Source organism: Cicer arietinum, chromosome 3 (genome assembly GCF_000331145.2).
Source record: "Cicer arietinum cultivar CDC Frontier isolate Library 1 chromosome 3, Cicar.CDCFrontier_v2.0, whole genome shotgun sequence".
NCBI lineage: Eukaryota > Viridiplantae > Streptophyta > Magnoliopsida > Fabales > Fabaceae > Cicer > Cicer arietinum.
Genome location: NC_021162.2, coordinates 1,706,772 through 1,718,483, shown reverse-complemented (window position 1 = coordinate 1,718,483; position 11,712 = coordinate 1,706,772). Strand labels below are relative to the sequence as shown.

General features: G+C 28.9%; 2 protein-coding genes across 2 annotated transcripts; both read left to right on the top strand.

Annotated features, from left to right (window-relative positions):
* Window positions 1-202: 202 nt before the first annotated feature.
* On the top strand, window positions 203-3,083 carry LOC101497133 (bidirectional sugar transporter SWEET9-like). The gene is made up of 6 exons (XM_004489049.3): window positions 203-354; window positions 946-982; window positions 1,217-1,427; window positions 1,603-1,764; window positions 2,361-2,480; window positions 2,719-3,083. Exons 1-6 carry the CDS (start codon window positions 297-299, stop codon window positions 2,893-2,895), a joined length of 765 nt encoding a protein of 254 aa, XP_004489106.1. The 5' UTR covers window positions 203-296; the 3' UTR covers window positions 2,896-3,083.
* Window positions 3,084-8,887: 5,804 nt separating this feature from the next.
* LOC101497468 (large ribosomal subunit protein eL19y) lies at window positions 8,888-11,565 on the top strand. Its single transcript, XM_004489050.4, has 5 exons — window positions 8,888-9,046; window positions 10,093-10,215; window positions 10,556-10,869; window positions 11,034-11,095; window positions 11,362-11,565. The coding sequence occupies exons 1-5, from the start codon at window positions 8,935-8,937 to the stop codon at window positions 11,384-11,386; spliced, it is 636 nt and encodes a 211-aa protein (XP_004489107.1). The 5' UTR covers window positions 8,888-8,934; the 3' UTR covers window positions 11,387-11,565.
* Window positions 11,566-11,712: the final 147 nt, after the last annotated feature.

Here is an 11,712-nt window from a genome sequence, read left to right as displayed (position 1 = left end):
AAAAGCTAGGCACATTTTGTACGAAGAAATGTTAGAAGTTACCAAGTCGATGATTTTTGAAGTTTGGTTTGGTTAGCTTTATGGATGATAATATATTAGTGCTCTAAAAAGAGGAAGTTATATGATAGAAAAAAAATGGTATGCAATTGGTGGTCCTAATAGATAGTCCTAGAAATATTATCCACTATATATATGGAAGCTACCACAATTGGTTGAAGCACATATTGTTCAATACTCATACCACACATAAGGAAAATTAAAGCTTCCTCCAAGACTTTGCAACCAAACACCTCATTATGTCTAAAATGTTTACCTTTTCTGATCATGAGATGGTTTTGATCTTTGGTCTCCTAGGTATTAAATTAAATTGGTTTTTTTTTTTATTTAAAAAAATCTACTCTCATTCTATCCTTTTCATACACCATGCATTTTCAACTTTCATGTCATTGAAATGTTTTGGATGTTTTAGTTTTTAATTAGTTACTCTTTTTTCTATTTTTAATTCCAAATTGGTTAGTCTTCTTTATTTTGTGACTTTTTCCATACAATCTCATTAAGGTTTCCTTCACTATGAATTTAATATACTAAATATATATATATATATATATATATATATATATATATATATATAAAGGAATTTTAGTATAGCTATTTCTTTCATTTTTTCTTTTATTTTAATTATTTTAATTACATTATTCATCTTTATGCAATTAAATAACCGGATTTTAAAATATTTATACTTATATATAAAAAGATATAAAGTTTTTGTGTAACATTGTTTACAATTTTATCATTCCCTACTAATTTATTAACTTTTTTTTAAATAATCATATAAAATTTTAAAATTTCTATTATTTAAATGCTGGTATGTAATAGTAGCTTTCAATTTTGGGTCTATTACTTGAATATTGGTTCTAATGCTTTGTTTTGTTTTTGTGTGTATAGGAAACATTGTGTCATTCTTGGTGTTCTTAGCTCCCTTGTAAGTTCTATTTCAAATAAATTAAAAAATATTATTTTAAAATAAAATATAAACAAAAATAGTATCTGATTAAAAATTAAAATCAGATACATCAAATTTTTAAATATATTTTTATTTATATTTCATTACAGACTATTATATAATTTTGAAATTATGAAATTATGAAATTATGAAAATCAATTTATTCCTTGGAATGCTAGAAATTTCTTATTTGGTACTCTATCTTTTTTGCAGGCCAACCTTCTATTCAATTTGCAAGAAAAAAACATCTGAAGGATTTCAATCAATCCCATATGTGGTTGCACTTCTAAGTGCAATGTTATTGCTATATTATGGTCTTCTAAAGACCAATGCCATTTTGATTATCACAATCAATTGTATTGGATGTGTTATAGAAGTTTTATACTTAATAATTTACATCATATATGCTCCAAGGAAGCTCAAGGTAAAATCATAACTAAATTGAACTATTTTCTCACATCATATATGCTTTAATTATTGTTCTATATTTTTTCTAATAAACTACCTATTGCTAATAGAACATATAGAGATCCAACTTCTATATGCTTTATGAATATTGAATATTAACATTTGGATATAAATGTTTTGATGAATTGTAGATATCAACTTTAGCTTTGATACTTGTGGCTGATCTTGGAGGTCTTGGTTTGACCTTGATAATTACCAACTTTATTGTGAAGAGTTACTATCGTGTTCATGCTGTTGGATTGATTTGTGCCATTTTTAACATTGCAGTCTTTGCTGCTCCCTTAAGCATAATGGTACTTTCTCTTTTTACAATTTATTTTATACTTCATTCCAAATTAAATATAAATATAAATGGTATACAAAAAGTTAATGTTTTTGTTCTTAATTTTTAATCAAATATATTAATTTTTTATATACTATTTTTAGTTATATTTCATTTTAGAGTAATATAACTTTGACATGCATTAAGAAAAAGTTGATTAATCGATAAAAATTAGACATTGAAAAATAAAATTGTCGCTAGTTTTTAGGTTTTTCTTATTTAAAAAAAAAAATCGGAGACGAATTTCATGTTTTTCTTTGGGTTTTCCAATTTTTTCTAAATGACATGAAATAAAATGGCACTAATTTTAATGTCTTTTAACACTTTGCAATGAAATTGAAGACCAATTTCATATTTTTTGTCTTTAAATTTCTGATAGTATTCCAACTTTTTCAATTTAGGATGCAATAAATTGATCATTGTGACTAATTCAACTTTTTCTAATTGTGATGCAATGGCAAATTAATCATTGTGATTAATCCAACTTTTTTTTGTATACAATGTGCAATATTTTTATGTGTATGTGAATGAATGAAAGGAGATTTAAAATTTGTACATTAATTGCAGAGGAAGGTCATAAAAACAAGAAGTGTAGAGTACATGCCATTTTTCTTATCATTGTTTCTTACTCTATGTGCCACCATGTGGTTTTTCTATGGACTCTTTGACAAGGATAACTACATCATGGTAAGAATATAAAATATAAATCTAATCTATTTTAATTACTCATCGTTCTAATAATTTATTAAATAAAATATGAAAAATATATATTTAAAAATTGATGTATCTGATCTAAACTTTAGATCAGATGTTTCAATTTTTCAAATATATTTTTGTTTATATTTCATTTTGAGAAAGTGTATTTTACTATTCATGCTTGAAAGCAATTAAACTAATTAATTTTTGTTTTTTTTGGCATTATCAGCTTCCAAATGTGTTAGGATTTCTATTTGGAATTTCTCAAATGATCTTGTACCTCATATACAAGAATGCTAAGAATAAAGTAGAAGCTAATAGTAATGAGCAGCAAGAATATGGTGATGATGATGGCAATAAAGAGGATTTCCCTTCAATAGTTGAAATGAAAGAGAATATAGTTTGATGGTGTATTGTATATTTTAATAGACTTAATTAGGATGAATGATGAATAATTAACATGTCTCATATATCTAGTTATTATCATGTTCTATGTTACTATAGGGACTATTGCCACTTGGCATGCTTTGACTATATAATAATAGGTTTCTCTTCTTTTTTAAATGAATGTGAAAGATAACTATAATTTTACTATTTTTTTAAAATAATTATTAGTTAGTTTTCTACTATCATAAAATGTAAAGTAAAATAGTTGTTTTGGAATTATGGTACATATAATAATTAAAGAGTAGAATTGAAAAAAATTAAATTAAATTACTTTAACATTAAAAAAATGACATTAATTTTGAAAAAGAAAATTTAAAATGAATAGAGTAATATTTACTCTTTTGTTCATAGAGTCAAATCTCAACATGTACAATGCAATGCTAAAGACTCATCTTACTTGTGATAGTTATTTATTGTTAATATTTTTTAATAAAAATTATTTATTCATTTAAATTAATAAAATATATTGATCAGACATAAATTTAAAGTTGTTAAAACTAAAAAGAATTAATTTGTATGACATCTATTTAATTGCTAACAATAGTTTTACCTTCTAATTTAGCATCGTGCAACTATTTGTAGAGCCCTTAAACTTTATGATTTTTCACCTTTATCTTATGTGTTTCTAGCTTGTATTGCTAATCAAATATTCCCTTAAGTTTTAATTTAGCAAATAAATATATTATTCTAACTGGCACATTATTATTTTCTATGAGTAAAAATTGATGTCGATACACACCATGAGTTACAATAGTCAGACACTGCACTCAACCACTTACTACTAGATTCTAGTATAGTATTCTGGTATATTATTAAAAAAATTAAATTTTAATAGATGAAAAAGAAAATCATCATTTGAATTTATTGGTGTTGTACTCAGTCCAAAATCACTCTACAATATTTATCTTCTATAACTATAAATTTTAACTACTATTACTAAAATTATTATAATTATATAAATTATAATATTTTAATTATTTTTAAATAATTAAAATTTAATATATTATTTTATTTTATATTTAATAAATTCATAATAAAATATAATAAAGAAAATGATTCAATTTAAATAAAACAAAAATTAAAATTTGACTAAAAATTAAAAACTCAAAACTAAAATGGAAATCATAATTGAAATACAAATATTTCACCATGTTAGAATCTGATTACTAAGTTGAGTAAATTTGTTTAACGTATAAAAATAAAATATTACAAATGTACCAAAATAGTATTACTTTTCAACGGACTCATTAGCACTACACTTTGAAAAATTTACCCTGTACCCCCTAAATTTGCCCTGTACCCCCAAAATAATTTCAAAATATTTCACACAATAAAAAGTTAAAAAAAAAAAATTTCACCATTTTTTCATTTTCGAAGCAGTAAACAAGATTTCCGGTACACAACATACTTCTGAAAATCTTTTCTTAAGTTTTCCGGTACAGAACGTAAATTCCAAAAAACTTAAAAATCAATTTTCCGGTACATAAGGGGAAAATTGTGTACCAGAAAACTTAATTGCCAAGTTCTCCGGTACAGAACCGTGTACCAGAAATCTTCAAACACAATTTTTCCAGTACAGAACTGTGTTCTGGAAAACTTCATGCCCAAGTTTTCCGGTACTAACTAATTTTAGTTTTTTGTCTTTCAATTTTATCTTGTAATTTATTTTATAACGATAATTAATAACAATAATTAATAACGATAATTCATATAAGAACAATTTAAAATAACAATAATTCATAACAACTAACCGCAATACATAAAAGTGTTCATAACAACTAACCGACATAACAATAATTCATAAAAGTGTTCATAACTAACCGACATAACAACAATTCATAAAAGTGTTACTACTCACTAGTGCGACTACGTGATAAATACAATGCTTTATAAAAATGAAGATACAACTCATCATCCGGACTAGCTTCATGTTGATTCAACCCCTGCTGTATAAGATCACTGATCTGCTGTAGGATAGGTGCCGGCTGTGAACTAGAAGCATCTGCACTGGTGGGCGGTACACTATAATGTGGGACCTGAGGTACACCATTTGATCGCACAAGCAGTGGATGAGACACCTGATAGAACCACTCCAAATATCCATTTTCACACTCAGATGGATATGTAGTTGGACGAAACTTGTGAAATAGCTCTGTCACTGGCGTCACATATCCCAACCTTTCCACATCTACATCAAATAATCTAGAAGGATCTGGAAGTGGCAGTGAAAGAATATATTGGATATATCCAAATTGTCTCAAACACCTCTCTGGCAGATATTTCACTACAGTGCTGCATAATCGGAGGTGACCAGTATAAAGCATGATATCATCAAAAGGAATTACACCCCTATGATTCTCCCATGGTCTCCATATAACATTCGCAGGTGTCAATGCATCAATAATACGTTTGTATTCATGGACCTTATGTTTGCCTTGTTTGTAGCACCATCTATTCATTCGGGCAAAACATTGCACGTCAGCACCTTGGTCACCTCTATTACAAATATTTGGAAAATATTCGTAAATCCAACACTGTTGCAAATAAAAATAACTATATTAATGATAAATAAATAATTAATACTAATAACTATATTAATAACATAATTAATACTAATAAATAATTTATAACCAATTAATAACTAATACTAACATAAATATATTAAATAAACAATTAATACTAATAATTAATACAAATAAATATCCGAATAAAGGAAGATACTTCGCATCAACTAGAGTATGACTCTTATCCGCGAAAATAGTACTCCTTACTAAATTCAACAGATATGTCCTAGCAGCACAGTCAAATCTCTCTGTTGCACACTGCCTTTTGAAGACCTCCTTCAACCAATCTAGTCTATAGTGCGCACCTCTAGTCTTCATGGTCTCCTCCCAGATCTCTGTCGTGGTCACTCATAATAGAGTGACGACAAGATTACATGTCGTTACTCTATCTACATCGGGTGGACTGTATAACTCACCCCTAATAGGCAATCCCAAAAGATTAGCAACATCATGCAACGTAATTGTCATTTCACCAAATGGCCTGTGAAATGACAATGTCTCAGAATGCCATCTTTCAACAAATGCAGATATCAGGTTGTTGTCGATCATCTTCAAACTATCCCGTTGTAACGGGTTCAAACTTGACAAATTCATCTAGTTCTCTATGGGTCGCGGAAGTACTAGCGGAGTAAATTGTTGCATTTTCTTTCCATGCGCAACAATTTTCAGCAATGGTCGCTACTGTATACAAAGAAAATATATGACATTAAAATTAAATATAAACAAAAAATAATAATTAATTTAAATATTTTTAATGCATTACAAGTAATAATTAATTAAATATACCTCACCAAATCATAGTCTAACTGAAACATGATAACAGTATCGTGTAAGGACAGACAATCATCATAAGGTCCTCCAGGATACCGTGTGAGCTCACCAGGTCCCTTAGCTCCAGCATGCCCCTCCTCCATATGCTCTCTCTCATGAGCAGGTGCAACCTCCTCTTGCTCATGTACATCCACATGCTCATGTACCACATCTTCCTCATGAAATATAAAAGGCTCCTCCTGCTGATACATAGTCACATGATCATGATGTCCCTCATCGTCGTCTTCGATGATCACCAGTCTTCTTCTCCTTGAAGCTGTCGGTCGAATCCTTTCTAGGGGATTCATCGCGGACGATGTATAAGTATCAGTGTCACATGTAATTCGTATGATTTTGTCGTCTCTTCCTCGTGCACCCACTGAAAAATTAAACAATTAAAATAAATAAATCACAATTATATAATTATAATTAATTAAAAAAAATTATTTAAAATTTCCGGAAAACTTGATGTTCAAGTTCTCCGGTAATTACCAGAAATGTTGACCATCAAGTTTTCTGGAACACTACTCTATACCGGATAACTTCAAAAAAAATGTTTCCCGATAGAGTCTTCTATACCGGAGAACTTCAAAAAAGTTTTTCACTAGTAGCTTTTGTACTGGAGAACTTCATAACAAGTATTTCAGAGTACATCTTCTGTACCGGAAAACTTGAATTCAAGTTCTCCGGAAGTTTTGAAAAAAACTCACTCTCTCAAGTTCCGGAAATGTTGTAATGTGAAATGGTAATTTTTTGGAGGCTTTATTATTTATATGAGGACAAAAAAGTCATTTCATTTGGGGGTATAGGTATTATTAAGGGGTATGGGGTAAAATTTTCCTATAGTTATCTTCTATAACTATATGGCTTAGGCCCAATAAAGATTGAATGGAAAAGAAAGCTACTTTTTTCTATTATTTTTTCTAATAATTTTTTCCCATTCATAAATTACTTTAAACCTACACTTTCCACACAAAAAAAAAAAATTTGTCGATCAAATGTATAATTTTGAACAAAATTATAGTTGTTGTTCCGCTCAAAAATACACTTCTGAAAGTTTTATAGAAGTATGGGGTTAGGCAAAGTGGTTTTCTTTGAAAAATCCATTTATAATTAAAAAGAAAAATGAAATCACATTCATATCAATAGAGGGAATTGAGTAAAAAAGAAAATCAATGGAATGATTGTTACCATAAAATATATCAATAACGTGATTAGAGAAATTGGTACTCCAAATTATCACTATTGATGAAAATAATCTCTAAAGTTTACAAATTTTTAAATATATCTATGAAATTTTAATCCACTATTTAAAAGAGTTTATTTATTAGTTTTTTTTTCTTCATTTATTTGACTATGTAATATGTTAAATGAATATGTCGAATGAATATATGCCATTTGATATAGTACGTTATTAGACTTAAATAGATAATTTAGATATATAATTTATTTATAGAATTTGTATTAGTTAAACTTTTATTTTAACTATTGTTACTTGCAATTAGCCATTAAACTTTTGAAGTTATTATCCATTATTAACTCTATATGTGTAGTTCCATAGAGACATTTAGGAAAGAATTAATGAAAAAGAATGTTTTTATTTTGATAGTTAATTTTTTCTCTTGTATCTTATATTTGAATTCTAGTTTTCTAGTTTTCATAGTTTTGTTAGTCTCTTTTTAAAAGAGTTCATCACCATGTACATATATCTCTCGATCAATATCATATTAATAAAAATTTATGTGACATCTTAAATTCATATATTTTATGTCAACTCTAAAATTCTCAACTCAGATCTAAACATATTAAATAATTTTTAATTCATAAATTTTTTATGCAATCACTAAAAATAACAACATAAATATGGGATTTAGAATATCTTTATTGATGGTTTTTAGAGAGTCTTCGAATTTAAAAGGTGTTTTCTTAAGAAATTTTACTATTAGAGGAGATTGATATGATAGAAATATGCACACACACAAAAATTACTTTGTTCAATATTTTGCTTTAGTAAAAAATGAATGAATTAAGTTAAAATTATGTGATATTGTGGACTCCACTTAAACTACCCATAATAAATTGCACTATTAAAGATGCACTTAGGGGCAATTTCACTTTTTTCATAATCTTCTCTCTCAAAAATATAAACATAAACAAGTAAAAAAAAATAGTAGTTTAATAAAAAATTTAAATTAAATACATTTTATTTTATTTATTTTCTATTTATATTTCGAGATAAATGAGTAATTTCTCAAAAAAAAGCTAATAGAGATATCTTACAATTTCACATGAATAGAAAAGACTATAAATAAATAAAAAATATTAATTTTATTATATTATTATTATTATTATTATTATTATTATTATTATTATTATATTATTATTTTGTCAGTCAATAAACACTAAAAAGCTCACACAATCCAAATTTGAACTGGAGACACATATTCAACATATCAATACACACATTTTAATTTACAAAATTTATGAGTATTTAACTTTGAATTTTTAACAAAATATGAGTATTTTAACCTTATTGATTTACCTATTCAGCCCTTGATTATATATATTGATGAAATGAGTGAAATTAGGGTTTCTGTTAACAGTCCCGTTTAAGGGTCGCAAAAATGGTTTCCCTAAAACTGCAGAAGAGGCTATCAGCAAGCGTCCTGAAATGCGGAAGAGGAAAGGTTTGGCTTGATCCAAATGAAGTCAATGAAATCTCCATGGCCAATTCTCGTTAGTTCTTTCTTTCTCATTGCTTCTATTACTCTTTTACCCTTACATTCATTCACCAATTATTCCCTTTTTCAAATTGAATACTGTGTTGTGGATTAATATCTATTTGTTTGTATTTCAATACACTATTTGACAACACTTTAAGATAGAACCAAAATAATATCTAATGTATGTATATGAATTGCTTGCTTGCACTTCATACCAAGCATTTTTTGCTATAGTTTTTTTTCTAGGTTTAATTGCAGTTTTGGTCCCCTATTTTAGCTGAATCGCAAAAGTAGTTCCCACATTTTGTTTCTCTCCTGTTTTGGTCTCCAAACAGAATTTTGGTCTAAAACTTGATGAAGTTTTATTTTCTTTTGCGTTTATTTAAGTCACATCATGCCTCAGGATCTTGTTGTACAACAATTGTACCTGAAATCTATGATCATAAATGGTGTGGTGCGGCTTAAAACAATAAAATTTTATCAGATTTTGAACCAACATTCTGTTTGGGGACCAAAATTGGAGAGAAACAAAATGGAGGGACTACTTTTAGGATTCAACTATAATAGGGGGACCAAAACTGCAATTAAGCCTATTTTCTATTGTCTTCTCAACTCTTGTATCCATCATTTCACTCAATGAGCGTTGGAAAAATGGTTTTACCCAGTCCCCCTTTTGTTAATTTACTAACTCTTAATTATCCTTTCTCTTTGAATATTTATTGAATTATAAATTGTACTTGATTGTGTAGTCAAGAGGGGTTGGTTTTACCTTTGAAGTCAATGCTTGATATTGCTTGAGCAAATTAATTAACTTACATGAGCTTCCAACTACTGGATTTTATTTATCCTTTCCCTTTTAAATATTAAATGAATTCTAGGTTATACTTGATTTTATAATCTTTGCCATGTGTTTCTAACTGCCCTTAAGTACATTGAAAGATTGATAAACCAGCCTTAAATTGTGTTGTATCTAGTCTGATCTGTTATATGCTTGGTCTGATTGAGTGAAAATCTTTTGCAATAGAAGCACTGCTTAGTCTAGTGGGTTTCTGTTTGCAGGACAAAACATTCGGAAATTGGTTAAGGATGGTTTCATTATTAGGAAGCCAACCAAGATTCACTCCCGTTCACGTGCTCGCAGGATGAAGGAGGCCAAGAGGAAGGGACGCCACTCTGGATATGGTATTTGTTTTTTTGTTTATTCCCATCTTTAAATAAATCGGTACTAAATATAATAAGATGTGATGTATAAGAAATTGTGAAATCCTTATACACGTTTACAAACTAAACTATGGTCATGGAGTTTTTCATCATTTAGACATTCAATATTTTAAAATTTTAGATTTTATTGAAAGAATACTGTCATAATTCTGCAGATAGTTTACGCGTTTACGGTATAAAAATGTAAATACTAAAACACTACATCTATACAGAGGACATCGTTATTACATAGCCATAAACCTAATTGCTCTGTGGTCCTTTTGGGGTGGTTAATTATATTGTGTTTCCTTAATAATTTTAGGTAAGCGCAAGGGTACAAGGGAGGCAAGGCTTCCTACCAAAATTCTTTGGATGAGGAGGATGCGTGTGCTTAGACGATTGCTCAGAAAGTACAGGGAATCAAAGAAAATTGACAAACACATGTACCATGACATGTACATGAAGGTGAAGGGTAATGTTTTCAAGAACAAGAGAGTCTTGATGGAGAGCATTCACAAGTCGAAGGCTGAGAAGGCAAGAGAGAAGACTTTGTCTGACCAGTTTGAGGCCAAGCGTGCAAAGAACAAGGCAAGCAGGGAAAGGAAATTTGCTAGGCGTGAGGAGCGATTTGCTCAAGTGAGTATAGTTTCCTAATGTCTCAACAAGCTATTCACTTGCATTCGATATCATGAATTTCTACTTTCATTGTTTTTAAATGTGGGAATATACTGCACTGAAAAGCATGTTACTTTATGGTTGTAATGAATATTGACACTTCCACGCTCTACGAAAATGTTCAGGGTCCTGGTGAAAAAGTATCAGCGCCTAGTGCTCCACCCGCTACAACTCCCCAGCCTGCCCAGTGAGTATTACAGTTTATGCTCATGCCTTATTTACAGCTTGTGTCGTGCCGATTGCAATATTGTCAAATTGTGGCTATATTGCTTTAGTGTAGCTGAATTTCAACAATTTGCTATTGTTTCTCAATACGCTATTTAGAATAAGTGTTGACAAATAGGGGCTATTGCGGTGCATTAGCGTGATATAATTTGAACAAATTGCTATTTTCTGTGATTGAATCAACATTGGCTGCTTGTGTTGTCGTCTAACTATATGTCTCTTATGCAGAGTGCCAAAGAAATCCAAGAAGTGAGCAGCCTACCGAGAAATTAAAAGGAAGTTGAATATTTGATGACACTGGCATATTCCTGTAGTCTGCTACAAATGTGTTAAGTATTCCCTTTTTTGATGGTTTGGACTTTGTCTTATATAACTATAAACTTATTTCTTGCAAACTTTATTTTATAGTACCTATTTATTTGTTAGTTTCCATTTTTTCTGTTACTTTATATTATACTTAACGGAAGCTCGATAATTACTTAAGCCAAAACATTTGGTTTTAAAGCAGCATTTAAGAGTAACAAATGTTTTTATAATCTCCATTTCATAGTGGAGGTTCTGCAAATGTACCTACTATTT